General features: G+C 48.3%; 1 protein-coding gene across 3 annotated transcripts; it reads left to right on the top strand.

Annotated features, from left to right (window-relative positions):
- Positions 1–898: 898 nt before the first annotated feature.
- LOC115080497 (E3 ubiquitin-protein ligase TRIM39-like) lies at positions 899–21,148 on the top strand. 3 transcript variants are annotated; one of them, XR_003853581.1, is made up of 8 exons: positions 899–1,456; positions 3,404–3,499; positions 5,183–5,413; positions 6,683–6,705; positions 7,745–7,854; positions 14,063–14,374; positions 16,180–16,282; positions 16,727–21,148. XR_003853581.1 is itself a non-coding variant. In XM_029584695.1 (7 exons), exons 1-7 carry the CDS (start codon positions 1,043–1,045, stop codon positions 16,197–16,199), a joined length of 1,206 nt encoding a protein of 401 aa, XP_029440555.1. In that variant the 5' UTR covers positions 899–1,042; the 3' UTR covers positions 16,200–21,148. The 3 variants fall into 3 exon arrangements, 2 of the variants coding, with proteins under 2 accessions (XP_029440555.1, XP_029440554.1); XM_029584695.1 differs by having other exon boundaries at positions 16,180–21,148; XM_029584694.1 differs by lacking the exons at positions 14,063–14,374; positions 16,180–16,282; positions 16,727–21,148 and adding an exon at positions 10,026–11,578 and having other exon boundaries at positions 916–1,456.
- Positions 21,149–21,413: the final 265 nt, after the last annotated feature.

Genomic DNA, 21,413 nt, shown 5'->3' with positions numbered 1-21,413 from the left:
TTTCAAAATGTTACGCCTGTAGAAATGTGCATATAGGCACGAAAGTGGCCTCTGCGCGTGTAATTGGGATTTTATAACAGTTGGAAGCATGTGCGCGTTTTCCCATTCACACACACACAAGGGGCGTTCTGGAGGGGGTGCAACACTCACGTACATAAGCCACCCGCTTATATTTGCCAGTTTCCTCGTGTAGTTTTACGCCTGCCGTGACGCGCGTTCATGGTGAAGAAACTGACTCGGTGAGAGGCCTGGGCACGGGTCAGGCTGAAGGCCCAGGAAGGTCTCGATGACCCGGGGGGACGGGGTGGATCGGCGGTGGGCCAGCCGGTAAAACTGGTTCATCTCATTTACATGCGCGCGTGCTGTAAAAGCGGCCGACTCAATGCACGTAAATTGGGATTCGTAGGCAAGTTAAGTCCTCCTTGCACCTGTAAAACACAGGCACGCGTAATTCTTTAAGCGGGAAAAGCAGGCTTGTTCGGGGCCTTGCGCGAATTTGCACGCAGGCCTGCTGCTCGCGTGTTATGTCGCATACGGGTGAATTTTAAAAGGACCGTGCGTGGGCCCGTGAACACGCGTACAGCAGCGCCAGCAGAAACAGGCCTCGTTTTATAAAGTGCGCGGGTGGCGTTGAAAACGCTGCGGCCGTGTGTACTTGTGCAGCCTTTGCACGCGTATCTTGCGTGCTCAGGGAGAGGGACGGAGACAGGAAGCCTCTAGCAGGGTCAGTCTGCTACTCTCTCTAGGTGCCTCTGTGAATCGGGGTGAGGAGGCGGATAAGAGACGCATTCGGAGGTTCTCGTAGCAGAACTGACAGCAGTGAAGAGGTAAAGCCCTTCTAAGTGATGACCGTTCTCACAAGCACTGCAGTCTCTGCTAGCTCCACTGTGCAAATCTACCTCTTCTCATCACTTCTAAGGGCTGTGCTTCCGTACTCAGGCCAGAACACTCCCTCTCCACCCTCCCTCCTAGCGGGGTTTGCATTTACAGTCAGCACAGGAAACTGAAAGTAAAATCCAGCTCCCTGTTTCCTGCAAGAGCCATGGCTGCCGCGAGCCCCGCCGAGAGTCTGCAAGATGAAGCTTCCTGTCCCATCTGCTTGGATTATTTTATAGACCCGGTGATTACGAAGTGTGGACACAACTTCTGCCGCTCCTGCATCCTTCAGAGCTGGGAGGGGAGAGAGGCAAATTTCCCCTGTCCCCAGTGCAGGAAAACTTCTCAGTACGCCAACCTCAGGCCTAACAGGCAGCTGGCAAATATGACGGAAATAGCAAAAACGTTCTGTCAATTGTCAATGAGACAACAACAGGAGAATGTGTGCGAGAAGCACCAAGAGAAACTGAAGCTGTTCTGTGAGGAGGATAAGAAACCGATCTGTGTGGTGTGTGACAGATCCCGGGACCACAAATCTCACACTGTGATCCCCATAGCGGAGGCTGTGCAGGAATACAAGGTGAGTGTCAGTATCTTTATTATCACAGTGTGTCCCGGGCTCACAGATCTCACACTGTGACCCCCATAGAGGAGGCTGTGCAGGAATACAAGGTGTGTGTCAGTATCTTGTTTTTTTTTTTAATTTAATCTTTATTAGATTTTCTCAAAATGTATTACAAAGTATATACTTTGCACAGGAATAAAGAAATTTTTTTTTACAGAAATATAATTTTTAGCGACAGAAACAATCACTTTTTACCTAGACCACAATTGACTGGGAGTAGGAAATAGGAGACCATTAGTTATAAAGGAGCTTACAAAAGGAAATATAACCATACAGAAAATAGCAATAGCATGCAACAACCCAATTATTTCTACTTATTCCTGATTTATGGGGCTTACTTGAAGAGAGGAGGAAGAGAGCATCCTTCAAGCTTAGAATTTGGAAGTGCAACTTGCACACGGACCTTTTCTCTCCTGATCCAAAATGCCCCTGGGAACCCTGTGCAGACTTTCAGCTGTTTGGAAGACGGGCGATTTTCACTCAATCAAACTTATGTGGCGAAATCGCCTTTCGTCATTAGCCGCTGTCCCGGGGAAGTGCGTGCCGGCCGAAACAAAAAAAAAAGAAATGGGGCTGGTTAGAGTTAGGTTAGGGCTCGGGGAGGAGAGCGGAAGAGGTAGGAAGGGTACGGTTAGGGGTAGGAAATTTCCCTCCCAGTCCGCTCCTTAATTGGAGTGGAGTGAAAGAGAACCGGGGGAGGCCCGTTGGTGTCGCCGCACGTAGTTTACTCAATTTCACACACCCCCCCCCAGGCGCGTGCATGTCACAGTCCGCCCGTGCACGCGGCCATCGGATTTTATAATGAGTGCGCTCCGGTGCGCGCGTGTGTCATAAACTCGGCGCGTCCATGGGTGCGCGCCGGGAACCTCGTGCACACGGACGCACGCGCGCTCCATTTTAAAGTTGATCCCTCGGGGAATGGCCTCTGCTATTTCTAGCAACGGTAACATGGAATAGACTTAGTGTTTGGGTAATTGCCAGGTTCTTACGGCCTGGATTGGCCACTGTTGGAAGCAGGATGCTGGGCTTGATGGACCCTTGGTCTGACCCAGCATGGCAGCTCCTTGTGTTCTTAAAGGTCCATCCTTCCATCCATTGGCCTAAGGCCTCAAGGCATTCCATTTCAGTACATGCGTGTTTAAATATAAGTTAGCACAGCTCCGTGCAGCGGGGGAAACAGCCTCTGCTCCTGTGCACGGGCAAACTCCGGAACCTTCTAGCAGTTGGAATCTACCCTTTATATTTTTTACTAGCTGTACCCGGCCACGCCTTGCCGTGGCTCAGTCTGGTTTAATTTCACAAAGCGCCTTAGCTCTGCTCCGGCCGTCCCAACTCCCTGCCCCTCTTCCCCGGCGGTGGACGGACTGGCTCGGTGACTCTTTTACCCTTTCCTCCTCCTGTGTGTAACTGTCCGGCAGTCCCTTACTCCCTCCCCGCCTTCCCCAGCGGCGGAGGAACGGGCTGAGCCGTTTCCCGGAGCGGCGACTCGTCTGCCCTTCCCTCCTCCCCTCTGTGACACCCAGCACGTAGCGCAGAGCTCTATGGTCCGCACATGCGCGGTAGAGCTGCTCTCTACCGCGCATTTGCGGGCCGTCGGTCAGAGCCCATTTATATTGTAGATAGCGTGTGTTGCTGTTACGTCCAACAGATGGCGCTGTTTTTCCCAAAAAGCCTGTTTTTACCTGTCACAAGTGTGACATCTATATAATACAGGTATATAAAACCACGCCCGTATTCGAACGCAACGTTGTGTCAAACTTTCAAAGCAATCGGTGAAGAACTTTCGGAGATTTAAGATTTTGAACAAACGGACATTTACATTTTTATTTATATGGATTGAAATTGTGGTCTTCGATAATACTGGCCTTGGAATAAAAAAAAAAATGTGTTAAATGTTTACAGGAAAAATTGAAAATATTTGTGGAGCCTATGAGGAGGCAGCTGGGAGATGTCCTGGAGTTTAAATCTAATGAGGAGAAGAAAGCTGAAAAGCTGAAGGTGAGTGCGTCTGCGTCTTCCGGCGTCCACCCAAGGACGGGTTTAAGAATTCTGTGCCCGTAGCAGGCAGGGTTGGAGAAGGGGGGGAACGCGAGACCCTGGAGTGCCGTACTGGTGCCCCCCTCCGCTCCCTCCCGAAGCGGACGGTGGGAGCAGGCCCCTCCTTGGCATAGCTGCGCTCCCTTGGCGCCTTAAAAAATTTGGCAACCCTGGGCAATTGCCTATAAATAAACAAATAAATAAATAAATCTCGCCCCCAGCTTAAATCTGGGCTTGCATCAACCCCCTGGTTCAGGAGAAAAGGAGGTTTCTTCATTAGGAACAGCGACTGGCATTTTCCTCCCGAGAATCTGAAGCCAGAACTCTGGAGGATGACGTCCCATGCCTCAGCTGTAGTATTTTCCCCGAGAGACGGCTGCGGTGCGTTAAAGTTATGCGAAGGGATCTGGGTTATATTAAAGAGAACTCTGAGGATAAAAAAAAAAATAATAGAGCAGGGATACGAGTTCCTTGATTTTTAATGAGGGGTTTTTTTCTCCCGGTACATTGGGTGGGCTGCCTTGTTGGGTACATTCGCACGGGAGATTGGCGGTTTATTTAGGGAAACAGGTACTGGTTCTGGATCCATTTCCTAGAGGAGATAACAAGAGGGCCAAAGTGAAGATCAGGGGGGTAAGTCCGGTGCACCGCAGCAGTTAACATCTCCTGGCCAGAAATACGATGCTTAAATGAGAAAGCCGGCTGAACTGCTTATCCCAGCCGAACCTGAAAAAAAAACCCAAGATTGAAGAAAAGGCCTCTTGTCCCTACAGGTGGTTAAATACTTTTTAAGAATGAATAGGGGAGAAAAAGGATCTGAGATTTCTTGAACTGTTGTAATAGCTGAAAGGAAAAAGAAAAAAAAGATTTGGAAATTCTTTAGAATAAGTCGAGCCTGCAGGACTATAATAATGTGAGGTAAGCGCCTGTCATTAAAGTATAAACCCGAGGGGAAAAGAGACAAAAGTGAAAAGCAGGTTAAGAGCTGAAACTTGTCTGACATAACATTTACCAAACGTCTTAAAACTCCTTCCTACCTACTGAACGCCACCTATTGTTAGCAATCTGGCATTGAAAGGAAAAAATGTACATTTCACTCTTTGAGGTGGTTGGCTCACTGCATCCGTGTTTATCCAGGCTCCCCCCTCAGGTCTTTGGGAGAACCATAGGAGTCTGGTTTAATTTCACAATGCGCATTAGCGAAGCGGTAGGGGGCAACAGCAGGGATCTCTGTGACACAATGTCCAGTTTATACCTCGGCCACCGCACTGGGAACAGAGGTCTCTCACCCCAGAGGCCGCTTCACACTGGGAATCAGTTCCTTTCCGCTCACTTCCTTAGAAGCCGGGGAGACGCCTGGCCTGTTGCATTTTAACCAGGATGCAAATTTCATTTTTAATTGAACTCCCCAGAAGTGAAAGATAGTTTTCCTCTGCATCTCTAATGTTATCTGTAGTAGTTTTTGATTGACTCCTGAGAGCCCTGTGATGCAGTTTCTGACCGTGCATCCTTTGATGAGTCAAAGCTCAGTGGGGCTCTGGGAACAGCAGAGATTCTCTGTTCATTGCAGGACCTGCATCCAGAGCTCTGTGCAGCAAAACCAGGCCAGCCTTACTGAGATTTCCATCTCTTTGTTCCATCCAGAGGGAGACACAGATCAAGAGGCAGAAGATTGAGACTGACTTTGAGGAGTTGCAGCAGTTTCTGACCGAGGAGAAGCGGATCCTCCTCTCCAGACTGGAGGGGGAAGAGAGGAAGGTCCTGCAGAGAATCGGGGAAAACGTGACCCGGCTAGAAGAGCAGAGCTCCGCCATCAGGCTCCTGGTCTCCGAGATAGAGGAGAAGAGTCGGCAGCCGGCCGCCGAGTTACTGAAGGTCAATAAAAAATGAAATATCTCCTACGAAAAGCTTTATTTAACAAAATAGACAAGCCATGTATCGTTCAGTAACATATCAAATGCAACTGTAAACGCCAATAACCACCCTTTCCTTGAAACATTATAATACACCACACATCACAAACGCACTACCAACAACCACACACATATTCACATAAAACTATTTTCATCCCAACGTGTTTCACTTGACAAAGCTTCTTCAGGGGGCTGTAACTTGTAATCCTCGGGGGGTGGGGGGGGGGATATCCCAGTATACTCTATGGAAGAGTCTCAAGAGGGAAGGCACATTTCATTCGTCTACGTCACTTTCTGCAAAGGCTGAAGGAGCCAGATGAAGCGCAATCCTTCTGTTAGATCTTTCTCAAATCTTCTGCTATTTCATGAATAACATTCAGAATGGCACAGGCAAAGAGTATTCTCTTCGTGTGAACAGACAAATCACTCCATCAAAATCTTCACATAGGGCATCCACTCAGGGGGAGGTTAAACCTCTCAGCAGTTTATCCGCACATTGTCACAGGCTGAAGCCCAACCAACATGTGTTGCTGTAAAACGCCCCCATTATTCAGACAGGTCACGGGTTACCGAAGGCGTCAGCCGCAGGGGTATTTCTAAGGAACTGATAGATCTAGCAGGAGGACTGAGCAAATATATGTGAGGACAAAGTATGGGGTTGCTTTTTAAAATCCTCACAAGCCCATAGCTGTTTTGTACACATGGGGGGGGGGGGGCCTGCAAACCATTTTGACAGGAAGCTTCCCACCCCGCAGAGTTTCCCTTTGGGAATCTGCAGGCCCTGCTGGCGCTGTGGGTAACTTTCATACCCCGATGGACCTTGCCACCCGCGTTTCAACTAGCGCAAAGCTGGCGCAAGCCGGCTCCGGCCCTGCGGAGCGGGAGGGCGGTCCTCGGCTGCTGCTTAGTTACCCTGGCAGGATCATTTGGAAATATACTCTGTATGCACATAGATAGCAACGTTTTAGCAGCTTAAGTCGGGATCAGAGGCCTGCAAAATATGGAGTCGGCTGCATAAACTGGCTGCGTCAGCGTAAGTGGATTTTCAGCCGCCTAAAACTGCACGTGTGTATCCTTGCGGTGGGATGGGGAGACGGGGGCGGGTCATGGATTGGCTCCCCTGCCTCTGTGATAAGGATAAGCCTGTTGCTGAGGTGGGTCGTATCCTAGAATATATAACAACCGCTTCGGCATAATCTCTCTTCTGTTTCTCCCCCCCCCCCCCTTCCAGGACGTGAAGGATACGCTGAGCAGGTAAGGCCATTTTCTTTAGTCCACCTCCTTCTGTACGAAACCGTGGCCCTGAGACGTCCACGCGGACTCCACGAGTATCCGGGGACTGAGGGGGGGAGGTCATAGGAGAGGCACGACCACCTGTAACGTGTAACTCGCTGCCACACTGTTGTGGGCCTTAACCCGCTTTTATCATATAATACCGGGTTCATCTCAAACTCCGGAAACTGAAACAAAAACAGAGCATGAGCATTTTCATTTTCTGGATTGTCCAATTGCCTAGTAACTCTTTGTGGTCCTTTTAACATCAGCTGCTGGCGCTTTTTAAGTCCTTTCCGTGTGGATCACGGGAACCCAAGACAGCCGCGGCTCACTGAGATAAGGTCCCTCTGTCCTCGGGAATGGAAAAGCCATGCTGATTACAGCTTGCACGCTTTCACCCCTGCACGCTTGCGGATTGATTTCTGTCCGGTTTCTCAAATGCCCCGAATCTGCATTGTCCTGCTCACCACATACCCACCCCCAATCTTATTTATTTAGGCAGATTTGTTAGGCAGTACATCGGACCGGCCATGCTTGGTGGAATACGTATTGAAACATTTACAATTAGAATAGCTAAAACGTAGTAACAAACTCTCACAGCCCAAGGAAAATGATGTTGGTGTCAGGCAAAATGGTAGTAACTGTTACTTAAAAACAAAATTACCGACCATATAGATAGGCGTGGTTTCATTGGGGAGAGTCCAGTTTATTTTGCAAAGGGAAGTCTTGCCTTCCAGTTTACTATAACCAGTGGTTGTATCTCACTCCCTCCCTCTGTCCCGTCTCTGTTCCCTGGGGGTGAACATCTCCCAGAATAATCCCAGTGACTCTCTTACCTGTGGTTATATCTCCCTCCCTCCCTCTGTCCCGTCTCTGACCCCTGGGGGTGACCATCTCCCAGAATAATCCCAGTGACTCTCTTACCTGTGGTTATATCTCACTCCCTCCCTCTGTCCTGTCTCTGTCCCCTGGGGGTGAACATCTCCCAGAATAATCCCAGTGACTCTCTTACCCGTAGGTGTGAGAAAATCAAGTTTCCAGAACCAGAGGCTGTTTCAACTGATCTGAAAATGGATTCCCAACTGAATTATATTCAGCAATTGAAGAAATTGGTAACAGAATTTAGAGGTAGGAATGAAGAATCATTGCCTTTTGGTTTCTCTCTTTGTACTGCATAGGATATTTATTTGTTTGTTTGTAAAATGTAGGAATGGCTTTCCAGCTTGCAGAGTAAAATCTTTCAAAGCGATTCTGAGATGCAGATCTATAATCTGTCTGTGCGCTTGAGAGACTTCTGCTCCCCTGACTCCCCTTCTCTCCCTTCTTCCCATGGTCTTTGTGATTGGTTTTCTGCCTCTTCGATTCTCAGCATTGCTAAGCTTAGTCATAGGAAATGCTTCCTTTTTTTGCCTTCGATGTACTTTATTACATTTTTCCTGTCAAGGCACGGGGATCTTGAAACAAATCAGGCGGATGATTGCTGACAGGAAAAGTTCTACGGAGAACGACCCTAAGGCATCTTCTATCTGCCACAGATAGGAGCAGTAACGGGCAGGTTTTAAAAGCCCCCATACGCGTGTAAATCCCGGGCCTTGTGCGCGCCGGGCGAATTTTCAAAAGGGGCCCGGCCTCGCGCACAAGTGCCGGGCTTCATCGGAGGGAGGCGAGGTCCCGGGGAAGCGCGCGCCGGTAAATGACTTCTGCTCCCGGGTAGGTGAGTTTTAGGGGGCGGGGAGGTTAGGCAGGGGGTTAGAGAAGGGAACTGGGGAAGGCGCCACCCACCCTCCCCCTCGCACGCCCCCCGCATACACGCTCGCGGCCATCGGATTTTATAACATGCGCGCGCCGGGAAGCGTGCGCGCACCTTTTAAAATCTACCCCTTACGGAGAAATGGGGGCAAAAAAAGGACGAGACGGCCCATCCAGTCTGCCCAGGAAGCTTCTTAGGGTTAGGATCTGCCGCGCCGGGCAGGTTACCCCCATGTTTCTCTCAAGGGTAGTAGCTGCGGCTCCCTTGTGGTAAGGGTCGAAATATCGGATTGATTGACCGATAGGGTTTCATAACATAACTAGCGGACCCCTGCCACGCGTTGAAAGCGAGTGTTTCTGTCTGAGGTTTGGCCCTTCGGTGTTTTTAAAAGGGGCAGTGGGGTACCCAGGAGGCGCTCCCAGCAGCTCAAGGGCTGAGGTCCAGGCTGTGAAGGCCCCGTGAGCTTTGTGTTGTAGAAAATGTTTCTCTCCGCCCCTAAGGCAAGGCAGTGACGTGAATGGCCGCGTTAAGTGCGTGGCCTGATCTGGACCAGAGTGAGCTGCTGTTGAGACCGAATCCCCTGTTGGTCAGAGGAAAGGGGCCTGTAGCTTGACCCGCAGTCCTGCAGGTGCGAGCGTCTGTGCTTTCTGATAAAGCCCCGAATCCCAGGCCGGAGTAGATGACTTGCAAGAGGCTCCAATAGCTTGAAAACGTCTCCGGGTGCCTACTTTTCTGGCCGGAGTACGTTGTATTGGATGTGAGCTGCAGGAAGCAGCAAGAAGGGAGAAAAAAGTGTGTAAAAACCCTGTTAGGTTTGGCATCACAGCTGCAGAGTATTTTATTTTATTTTTTTGTGCTTTTTCAGGCTTAGGGGCATAGGCAGGGAATTATGTGCTCGACAGATCCAGGTGTTTTTCTTTTCTCTTTATTTGTCGGTGCGGTACTGCGAGGAGGAAACGGCTGGCACGATAGCAATCCCAGCCCTTGGGCCTGCGGCCAGGAATTTGCACTCGCTGTGCAGTCCTGTTCCTGAAAACTCTGATTCCTATCTTGCCAAGAGAAAAAAAAAGAAAAGTGACCCTGTTTTCCAAGTGAAGTTTGCTTAAAGCCTTTGCATGGACAATTTATGTGAAAGGGGCTTTGTGCCTTTAAATGCCGCCTGGCTGGCCTTGTTTCTAAAGAGAGGCTTTCAGTACGGGGCTACGTACCCAAGGGGGCTTGACGGCGCGCGAGCGAAACTGTGGGAGTGAACTGATGGACGCCACTACTGGCATTTTGAGTCTCTCTATGCCAAGCACAACACCGGGGCAGACTGAAAGCTGCATAGCCCACCCTGCACGTACAGAAACAGCTGTGGCCTGGGCTGAGAGTTTGCTGTTTGGTTCCACGAAACATCTCAAAGTGGTGCCGAGGCTTCTCTTGCAATCTGCCCTGGAGCAGAAGTTCTGGAGAAGCTGAAACACTGTCCGAGCCAGCCCCAGGTCCAGAGAAAATGCCAGGGACACTTCCTAACTCTGCCGCTAACTTCTCTTTACCTTTGTGCCCACAGGGAGCCGGCAAGAGCTGTTGCCTTCTGCCGTGGAGGTTTTGCCAAGCGAAAGCGTTTCCGCCACCACCAAGCCCGGGGCGACCGAAGCAGATCCGGCCTTGAAGGAAACCAAGCCGGCGGCTGCCACTGACCCTGCACCCGTCGGAGGCGATCCGCCGTGCTCCTTACTGGAGAGGACGTTGGGCTCCGCTCCTGGTGTCCTGGAGCCTGCCCCTACCCTTGGCCCCGCGGAGGTGGGTCACGACCTCGGTCAGCTCATCGCTCAAATAACAGAGAACATGAAGCAGACTCAGGCCCTGCTGGGGAAGCTGGACGGTGCTCCCGGCAGGTCGGAACCTCGGCCTGAGAGACTTCCAGACCCCAGCCCGCCCTGGTAATGCTGGGGGACATGAACCTGCTGGGAGCAGCGCCTCTGAGCCGTTGTCCTCAGCGTGCGTTCCCACAATGTCTGCACCCTGGGGGTCATCCCAAGAAACGCACTGAAGTTGTGAAACTACCGTGAGACTGTGTTCCAGAGACATTATGGCTCCCGGATTCCAGTTATTACTTTTTTTCTTGGTTTAAGGTCTGGTATCCACAAAAAACAAACAAAAACCCTATGCTGTGTGGCTTATGATGTCTGCATGCACAGACCATCGGGCGGTGCTGTCCACATGGACTTGGATCCGGGTGGAACTTTGGAGTCGCCACCGGGAGGGAAGTTGACGCTGCTGCCACGAGAAGCTGGAGCTGTGTCCGTGAGTCACAGAACAGCTCTGAGCCGTGGCGAGTGAGTAAGCCCGTAGGGTTTTCTGGTAGCCTAAAACTCAGAATTGCAACCCCCAACCTCGAGGGCCGGATTGCTCTTTATGTCGTCTAAATGAGTGCTGGGATACCCAGAAGGTGTTCTTGGCAGATGGAGAACTGAGGACCGAGCCGTGAGAACTTGGAGGAGACCCACGAGTCTTCTGTCGTCACAGATAAAGTGCCTGTAAGGTGAAGAGGTGAATTTCTGTGTTTACTGTGTAGCCTGGCCTGGACTGAAGTGAGTTTGCCTTTTTGATCCTGTTTGTCCCTTGTTGTCCCTGAGGAAAAGGGACCTGTGACCTGATGCATAGCTCTGCAAGTGTAAGCCAGGAGGTAACTTGTGCTTTCCATTGTGGACTGGAGTGGCTTTCTAGCAGGAGGCCTCGCGTGGATGCATGATCTTTTTTCAGACGGTACATTGGTCACAGACTGAACATTGCTCTTTAGATGACAGCTAACTACCGGGGGACAATGCGACCTAGAGGACACTCTGCTTTGTGTATGGTGGGAAGGTCCAGATCTGGAACTGTCCTGGAAATCCATTGAGCGCTTTTATACATGAAAGTACAAAAAAAAAAAAAGGTCGCTGACTTGGGAACCTGGGATATTTTGTCAGGTCTTCCACTAGATTGCATGCCTGTACCTGACCAATAAGCTTGCAGCACAATTCTTAAGCTTGCTGTAAGACGTACAATTGTGACGTTTCAGAATAATCCCGAACCTCCAGGGGTCACAGATTTGATTAAAAGAAGCTAGGAGGTACATTCTGTGGAAGACATAACTAGTGTTCTCATTGACCTAAGACAGGCTTTTTCTAAATATGAGGGGAAAAAAAAGGAGGTGGAATGCACCCATACCTATACTACCGTAACCTGTCATATACTGAAGAGACCTGAATCAACCAATCTAGAAAGAGCAAAATAGAGAGTAAGACACTGGCACGGGCTGGTTTGCCTTTTCTTTTCCTTTTACTAAGTAGTTATTCTTATTTACAAAGGCTTAAAACAAAATATTGGTGATATTCAATAGACAATGGAGGTAATTTTCAAAGGAGTTACGCACATGAGGCCTGATTTTAAAAAGCATTTACACTCTTAAAGTCGGGTTTTGCACGTGTAAATGCACTTCACTCGTGTGCGTGAGCTTTTGAAAATTGCCACAATATAAGCCGTTGAATTTTCCTCAGGATTTACCTGCGTGAGTGAACTTCAGTCGTGAGGGTGGGCTTCTGAAAATTGCTATGATATATGCCGTTCCATGGACCACAGGCTTTACCTGTGTAAAGTGTATTTTACTCGTGTAAATAGAGTTTGAAAATTGCTACAATGGTAGGTTACATTTAAAATTATCTCCGTGGTGTGGAGGAGTAGCCTAGTAATTAGAGCAGTGGGTGGGGAACCTCGGGGGTTCAAATCCCATAAGCCGCTCCTTGTGACCTTGGGCAAGTCACTTCAGCCTCCATGACCCCAGGTTTTGAGCCGTCTGGGGATAGGGGAATATCTGCAGGACCTGAAAGTAATCTGCTTTGAAGTGGCAGACTAGAAATCTAAATAAATAAACATAAAAATAGCAATTTTCAAAAGTCCATTTGCATGCATAAAACCTTTTGACAGTTCAGCCCTACGGAATGGATTTTCAAAGGAGTTACGCATGCAAAACTAGCAATTTTCAAAAGCGTAAATCCTTTAGAACATTACCTCCAATATGAGAAAAGTCATTCTTAACAATATATTGTATGAACATAAGAACATAAGAAAATGCCATACTGGGTCAGACCGAGGGTCCATCAAGCCCAGCATCCTGTTTCCAACAGAGGCCAATCCAGGCCATAAGAACCTGGCAATTACCCAAAAACTAAGTCTATTCCATGTTACCATTGCTAATGGCAGTGGCTATTCCCTAAGTGAACTTAATAGCAGGTAATGGACTTCTCCTCCAAGAACTTATCCAATCCTTTTTTAAACCCAGCTACACTAACTGCACTAACCACATCCTCTGGCAACAAATTCCAGAGTTTATGGAAAGGAGAATTACTAGAACACTTAGTTACAGTTATGTAGCGTACTTTATGTTAACCTGCGACATCAATAACAATGTAAGGAAAAAAAAAGAAAGACATTTGAAAAGACACAAGCGTATGTATTTTGAAAAGCTTGATTGGCAAAATGTGCTCAACCACAGGGAAATGCATCGCTCTTAAATCTCGTCACCTCAAAAACGTTTTCCATGCATTCAAGTTCCTCCCTGATCCCCGGGTTATCTTTGCTGAGAGTTAAAGACTGAATCCGTAAAATGTAACCCTAACAGACTCGTTTTGAAACGAGCGCGCGTGCTCCTGTACCCACGCTTATCGGTGCGCGAGCGGAGGTAACGCTGGGATTTTTAGATCGTGTGCGCGCGCGCTTGCCAGCGTATGGTTTAAGATACAACTGCCACGCGTTTAAGCGTGACCTCTTAAAGGCAAACCTACTTCACATATCTTCCACGGGACTTCGCCAGCTGTAACTCGCACATGCAAGCGGATTTTAAAACGTGCTCGCGCAAGGGACATTCCCGGTTTTTCCAGTTAAGAGCATGCCAGTTTGCCCAGTCAATCTCGAGATGCTCGAGACTCCTCTGGTTCTTCCTCCAGCACGCAAACACCCCCCCCCCACACACACACACACCCCACCACCCCCGCCCAGTTGATCTGGACCGCTCACCCTGTCGAGAAAGCCCTTGTCGGGAGCAGCAGTAAAGTTTTGCGGCTAACAAGCTGCCGCTCGCTTCGGCCTCCGTTTTTAAAATACGGACTTTGTGTGTAACAATTGTCCCTGCCCCGGAATGCACCCGCCGCGCTCCCCCTTATTATTTGCTCGCGCCCGTGCATGTATGGCACGGAAATGGCGACTTTTAAAATCCACGTTGCTCCCGCGTGTATGTGGGCATTTTAGTTACATGTATAAATGTAACATACTGTTGTAGGAATTGTAAAAAGCCTTTCGCGCGTGTAAAGGGCCCTTCCAAGTGAATATCCTATGGACAATTCAATGTCATGTATCGTAGCAATTTACAAAAGCCCACTTAATCAGGTAAACTGCATTTACACGTGTAAGACTCGGTTTTAAGCGAGTAAATGCGTTTTAAAATCAGACCTTTTACTTTCGTAGTAACATGAGCTTTAAAATCAGACAATGCGCTTTTGAAAGAGTAAGCTTAGAATGAAAGGGTTTTCCTAATCCCCCCGGGATTATTTTCCACATTTGTTCCAGAGTCATCTCAGAATTCACCGCCGAATCTCCCAGGGCTTCCTCGGACAGAGCCTGTTGTACAAAGCCTAAACCAAATGCAGCAGGCTGATTCAGTGCCCGAGACTCAGCCCCTAGCACCTTCTCTGAATCCAGCGTGGATGAGCCACCAAGCCCAGCTGGAGGGAGGGTTTCAGGGCTTGGCGTGGCCTGCCACATCGGCGAGGAACCAGGAAGTGCCAGGGCTCCTCCCTCGGCCTTCACAGGCCCAGACTGCCGCAGCGAAGAGCCAGCCATCGGCCACACAGTGGGCACCTGCAGGTGATCCTCCAGCAGGTAAGGTTCTCACCTTGCCACCTCTCTTCTCCATGATCCATGCTTATACCTTAGTAGGGAGCTTCCCCCCAGGGCGCAGCTGAGAATTCCAGGAGAGCAACGTTCAGTCTGCCTGCCAGCTGGACATCGGAAACACATATTTTAGAAGAAGAATTTGCAATGCAATCTAGCCGCATAAAAAAAATGGTTTTAATTGGCTAAATTGCCACGATTAAAATTGCCTGCCTCCTGCATATTTCATGAGGTGGGCAATTTTACCAGTATTTAGGGGAGGCATTCTCTAGGGTGGGAAGCGTGCAGGGTTAAAAAAAAAAACAATGCATGGAGATTTGATTTTTAAAACTATATGCATTGAGGTTGATGTTAAAAAAAACAAAAAACAAACAACTGAGCGCCTATAAATAATTATAGGCACCTGAGTTTTTAGCTGAAAATTCACATACATTTAGGAGCCTAAAACGTAGGCCGTCTATTCACCTGCCTGGTTTTAGGTGTCTAATGCTGAAAATCAGAGCTAAGCACCTACCTAACAGGGTCACGCATTAAACTGCGATGCGCCGTTATCGCGTGCGTTAGGGCCTTACACACGCGATGCGGCCGGCCGCATCCTTTCGTCCCCGTGCCCCCCCTTTTTTAAAAAAAATATTTATAGCGGAATGATGAATCCCGGGGTTATTATTATTTCCCCCCGGCCTAACTCCGCCCCCATGGCCAGCCACGTTCTGGAACTTAAATTTAGGAGGTTAAGTAAAACGAGGAGCCTAAATTTAGGCTTTCAACCGTAGGAGGCTTTCAAAAGGGCCAATTTTGAGGCTTGACTCCAAACAAATTAGGCACCTAAACACTTTGACCTGAAAGCGGGTGCAAAGTCATTGGGTCCCTCCGAGCCCTCAGACCTTGCGGGCCACGGAGATTCCCCTTTCAAAATCGTCCGCAAGGTTTACAGGTAGAAAAGAGAGGCGGGGAGCTTGGGCTTTTTTTTTGAAAACCGTCCCTAAATACATTTAAATCCGAAGTTTTGTCACTATGTTTTATCGAGAAATCTTCTGAGGAGATAAGAAGTCATGGTCATAACCTGTTGCCCCGCTCTCAGTCGTGCGTAAGATGGAAGGAAATCGGGGGGGAAAAAAGGAGGTGCAGATCCCTGGGGGCACTTTTCCCAGGCAATTTTCAAAGGTACTTGACAATTGCCCCATAACGATATGTCGTTATGTATTGGACCTTGCCTTCTGCCAATAAGTGGATGAGCTCAGCCCAGGCCAAGAAAACATTATTCACCCACTTGTTGGACAGCAGAGAGGTTTCTGAGAGTAACTTTATTAGCTCCCCGCTGTTCGGCTATCACCGCCGCACGTTCATTGTGAATCACAGCAACGCGGCAGATTAGGGCAGAAAAAAAAACCCCCGCCGTCCAGCCCAGCCCGTCGGCTCAGCCAAGGATACAGCCCAAGCACAATTCAAGTCCGGTAGCTCGGGCTCTGCCCTAGAGGACTTACTAAGCCTTTCCCCCCAATAAACACAGAATGAGAGAAAAGGTTTGGTAAATCGGGCCCCAAGTTTGTAGTTAAGGCAAGGGAGGATAAAGTGACTTACTTAAGGTGACAAAGAGGCTCAGCGGGATTTGAACCCCCATCTTCGCTGGTTCGCAGCCCACTAAGCCACCCCTTGTGCATTTCTGTTTGGATCAGGGATGCAAACCACCAGGAGTAAAAAGTCCCTGTGAAGCTTGCACCAAGGTGGGCAGTTTGATTATTGCCCTCGGTATTTTCACAGATTCTGATATTCTTTTCCCTTTTCGTTTTCAGCAATTTCTGCTCAACAGTAGCGGATGGAAGGAGTACTGGATGGGACTGAGCGACAAGGAAGGAGATTGGCCTTGGGTGGACAACTCTATTCCCCCTCCTTTAAGTACGTTTGCTCTTAATAGAACCACGGTGTTTCAGCAAAATAAAAAATATAAATAAATAAAGGCACTCGTGATCCGGTAGAGCCTTTCCCAGATTAAAGACTTCCACCTGTTTTTCCGATGAACCTTGTTTAAAAAAGAAAAAAAATGTTCAGTGAACTTAATCTCACTTTAAGGCGTGTGCGTGGAGCGCCCTCTAGTGGTGAAAGGTATGAATTCCCTCGGTCTAATCCGAAGAGCTGCCATCTGCACCCCAAAACGTTGCCAGTTCCTAGTGCCTAGAACCTGTGCTGCTGCATCGCTCACTGCGTGACCTTCAGCGGCGACACTTAACCTCCCTCCCCCTTGCTCAAGCCCAGACCCGCCTAGGGGGCATTGCAATCCCATGCATTACTGAATGTTTTGCTCAGCTTGAAAACACCGAATACCGATTTTATTCTGCGCAGGTTCTGGAAGCGTCCCGAGCCCGACAGCCAGGGTGACGAAGATTGTGCGGAACCTCTGCCCGAGAGAAAGCGGCAGAGAGGGTGGCACGGTCGGGGGTGCGACCCCGCGTTTCGGTGGATCTGCGAGCGGCAGGAGAGACGTCTCTGCATGCAAGGCTCGTCCTGAAGCCTCAAGCTGCGTCCTGCATCCTGCGTCCCTTCTACTCGGTGCTGCCAGCTCATCGGCTTCCATCCTGACGCCGCGCTTTGGGGGGGGGGCAGATCTGGCATTATCGAAATTGCTTTCCCAGATGTATCATGGCATCACACCTGGGCACAACTCCTAACCTCCCAAACACACCACGCACACACATACAATCCCATCCTCCACTCATATACACTCCCCCCTTCCCCAAAATACTGCCACCCTCCACAGCCCTTCTGCAAATCTGGGTCGCAAAGCATTCCCGAAGCCATGCCCATCGCTGTGCACTTCCAAACGAGCGTTAGAAGCTCGATCCCCACTGGGGACATGAGCAGGAGCAATAAATACGACTTTCCACGCGTTCATTCGCAATCACTAATGATTTCGTTTTGGTTTAAACCGTGTTCTGTTTGAAGTGCAGCCCGCCCCGACCCTTGGAGGGCACGGGATAAATAAGCGCTATTCTTTCAGCACTCAGCGACCTAGTGCTGTGTAGAAGGGGCATAAAACGATGCTGAAATAAACGACTGAATAAGTGCTCTACAACCCTCACAAGTTCTGTCTCTCCAGCCCTGCTTCTTCTCCCAGGCTAGCGTTAGCCCTGGAAACTTTACAGCATCTCCGATTAAGAAATATGAAGTACGCCTCTCTGTGTTTGGGGGTAGTAGCTAACGCCTTCATTAGCGCGGGATTTCCACTGCAATACATTCCTGGGGACTCGGCCTGGCACACGTGCGGGCCGATGCAATATCAGCGTGAGCGCCCGCTCTCCTGCCGTGCGCCCATCCTCCTCTCCCAGGCACCCGATTTAATGTTTAAGTGGCTGCTGCAGTGAAAAGGAGGCGCTAGGGGGAAACCGTGCGCTCCTCGGGCATCAGGCGCCCATGAGAGGTGGCTGCCAGGGTGGGTTAGGGAAATGGACGCTCATTAATTGTCTGTTCTGCCGGCGACATTCATTTTTTTTTCCCCCTTTACTCCTTTTTTCGGTCCCTCTGCCACAATATTAAGTCGCATTAAGCATGCGGCCACGTGCGTGTAGTAGTATTTGATAAATTCAAGGCAATGCCATATTTGTGGGAATCTTTTCCACAAGTGTCACGATCCACAATGAACACGCAACATCTCTTCATTTCATGTCGTCACATCACTAGGCTGGAAAGAAAAGACAGAAACCACCCCAATATATTCCATAAGGACACACTACCCTCCTCGCTGATCATCACCAGGGAAAACATCAATAGCGCAAGATGGTTGCTCTTTCTGTCCACACAAGACAGGGACAGTAAGTGCCCTACTGTCAAATCTGAGGGCCATGGATCTACCAGAATGAATCTATACCCAAAAGATACTCTAATGAGGACAGTGCCAGTAACATCACTGCCTGCAGAGTTTCCTTCCTCTCAGCCCAGATTTCAGACAATGCTTTAAAGAGCTCTGGTGGTATTTTCCATCTCCCTCCTCTGCTGATCTCAAATGGCTCTCTGGACTCTGAAAATCGTCCATTCCTAGATGAATCACAAAATCTGTATTAAACCCTCCAAACTCAAGGAAACCAAATACAGGTACAATGCTGATTTGGATTCTCCTGTCTCTTTTCTGGAAAGAAATGACAAAGATAGATCTAAGGTACCATTCTTTATAGATAGAAACAGCAATCTATAATAAAAAAAAAAATAATAATAGTTAATAAACCATGGAAAAAATGAACACAAATTTGTTGAAACAATCTTTTATATTTTGTCTTTTTTTTTTTTTTATAGCTTTGCTTTCTTTTTTTTTCAAAAGCCAAACCTTTTCTTTGAATTCAAACTTAAAGTCTTGATTTCAAGAGTCCCCAATTAAAAAGTCCTTAAATCCAGCAGAAACTCTTCTGCCAGGCCTCTGACCTGCGACCTTTTTTCCCCGTTGCAGCTGGAGTGGAAGGTAAAGGCTGGCGCTGGCCCTGACCCTGACCTGGTACAAATTTGTTTTTTTTTTTAATGAAAATGACCACAGTCTGGAATCTTCTGCAGACGGGGACCTTCGCTCATGGTTACCAGTGAGGTCACTGGAACCTGCAATAAAGCACAGTACATGCACAACATATGGCGAGAAACCCAAAGTCAAGTCTCTGTGTCTTCTTTCTTGCACTTGGAGTGTTGCAGATTTCGATCAGGAACAAGTTCGAATAGCATCAGCTGCAGGCTGAAGAAACTTTCTTTACTGTAGTGTAGGGAATCCAGCTTGGAGACTGTGGTTCCATCTGGCAGGCTCCAAGATATGGAGCAAAAGCCTGGGGTGGTGTCCACTTGGATCAATGCATTGGACATTGTTTTTATGGCAGGATCACCCCAGACCCGCCTGTGCTTCTCCACAATATGATGCAACTTCAAGCTCTGTACACCGGGTCTCCTCTCCATCTTTGGGCCACCTCCTCTCTCATCCCACTGGTCCCATTTGACCTCTGCCTCAGTCATGATCCACAGCGGAATGTGACCCTCCACAGATCAAATATTTTGTTGCAGGCCAACTTACAAGTCCCGGGGGCACCCTGGCTGCATCTTGGGAACGATCCCTTCATTGCTCCGCAGTATGAAATCCTGCGTGTCCGTTCCAACTAGGGTTGCTCCCTCCCTGTGCTACTTTCTCCTAAAGGCGCATTTAGGCTGGCAAACCTGCAAAATGCACGTTGAAATCGTCGCCATTTCAGTTAGTCAGGGTACAATTTTAATCCCTGCAGAGTCTTTTAAAGGCTCCCCTCCCTCCCAGAGCTATGCTGTGAACTGCAACGATCAGCGTTTGATCTTTAGGACCAGGGAAGTTTCTTCTGTGTAACTGAGGACTACTACAGAAAACCTAGAAGAGCTAACATATTGCATAGCAGGCAGTTCTCACGTCCTTTTTTTCACTCAGGCCCTAGAGTAGTAAGAACTGTGACCTCTAGTGACTTTCAGTTTCACTATGGCCTCCAATGGCCAACAGGTGAGTAGCACCTGACATTTCCTTTCAGTCTTAATGTGACCTCTAGTGGTCAGATGGTATATTGTTTCGTCAACGTATTGTTGTGATCTCTAGTGGTGAAACAGAATATTGCATCTTACATTTACTGTAATACCAGGAGAGTGGCACTCACTTACTTGTGTTTTTTAATGCCGCTCTATGTTTGTACATAAATATTCTAGTTTACTTTTACATTGCATAAGATATTTTATGCACTTTGGTAGTTTCCAGGCACTGTCTAATCTTGCTGGGAAGGCATGAGGGGGTGGAGACGTCGTCGGCGCTGTGAGGAATAGCGAAAAGGGGCAGACATCAGCAGCAGCTGTGGAACAGAAACCATGGCCTGTCGCACTGCTGAGGGAACTGGTGAGGAATGTGATAGCAGAAAACAGGAGTGCATAATATCAGAGACGCAGCTGGGATCCCCTTTTTTATGGAAGACAACCTGAATACTCCGCTGTAAAGCTGAGAGACATTCAGAAAACTCAGTACTCCAATCACAACCATGGATCTAGTGAAAATGCTGGAGACCTGGTGCAAAAGGAAGTTGATGTTTCCCATAAAAGGGGATGGACTGAGACTGAAAAGCCAAATGCAGGGAACAGTTAATGCTCCAATATTCACTGAGCAAGCAAAAGATCCCTTCTGAAATCTCACTAGAAGGAGAGAATTCCACCTATCATAATCCCTTCCTCATCTGTGGCCTCCATCTGAGAAGGGAAGTTTCCTAAGGCAAAAAAGAAGGTTTATGCCCTGTAGTGGCTGCTACATCATTACCAATGTAAAGAGGAGCGGTCTGAAAGGACTTCTGTGGATGTATACAGACTATCACACACTGAATAAGAGAATTGTACTGATTAATACACTATACTGAACCTTAGCTGATATTCTAGATTGCTTGACAGATAAAAATGTTTCTCTGATATTGATCTTTGAAATGGCTATTATGATCTCAATCCAGTGAGAGCACTGAGAGTAAAGGAGCATCCTGTTGGTGGCTGAAGAGGATTGGTAAGTATTGCTTTGGGAAATTTTAGAACTTAAAAAGTTTTGGGGAGAGGTAAACTCTTGAGGTATATTCTTTAGTGTGTGAGTGTGTGTTAAAAAAAGCAAGACAAAAGTTATGTAAAGGCTTAAAAGTTTGTGTGTTTGTTATAAAAAGCAAGCCAAAAGGTAGGAAAAAGCTTAGAGTTTGTGTGTATTTGTCTTTCCGTCCCTCCCACCCCTTTCCCTAGCTCATCCTTTGATTTATAGGCAGGTGACACTTTCACATTAAATATCAATCAGCCTTTTATCTAAAACACAAGATTGCCCCAGGCCTTATCAAGAGTTTAATTATCCTGTTGCAGGTCACTACCAGATTAATAGTGAATATTCCAATGTATTTAAAGGACTCTTATTTACACATTCTACTCCTTTAGCAACTTTGGAGAGCATCAACCTGGTGCAGCAGGAAGTGATCCTGTAGCAAGGACCTGCTCTCAAGCTGATGCACTGTCCTCTTGCACCAAGGATGAGTCTCCC

This window comes from Rhinatrema bivittatum, chromosome 19 (assembly GCF_901001135.1).
Source record: "Rhinatrema bivittatum chromosome 19, aRhiBiv1.1, whole genome shotgun sequence".
Classification (NCBI taxonomy): Eukaryota; Metazoa; Chordata; class Amphibia; order Gymnophiona; family Rhinatrematidae; genus Rhinatrema; species Rhinatrema bivittatum.
The sequence above is the reverse complement of the archived record's forward strand: the minus strand, read 5'-3'. Positions and strand labels throughout refer to the sequence as shown.

Bases quoted from the DNA above. Each gene is read 5' to 3' on its own strand.
- LOC115080497 (XM_029584694.1), top strand. From the start codon at position 1,043: ATGGCTGCCGCGAGCCCCGCCGAGAGTCTGCAAGATGAAGCTTCCTGT. The intron at 3,500-5,182 runs GTGAGTGCGTCT...TGTTCCATCCAG, and splicing joins AGAAAGCTGAAAAGCTGAAG to AGGGAGACACAGATCAAGAG. The intron at 5,414-6,682 runs GTCAATAAAAAA...CCCCCCTTCCAG, and splicing joins CGGCCGCCGAGTTACTGAAG to GACGTGAAGGATACGCTGAG.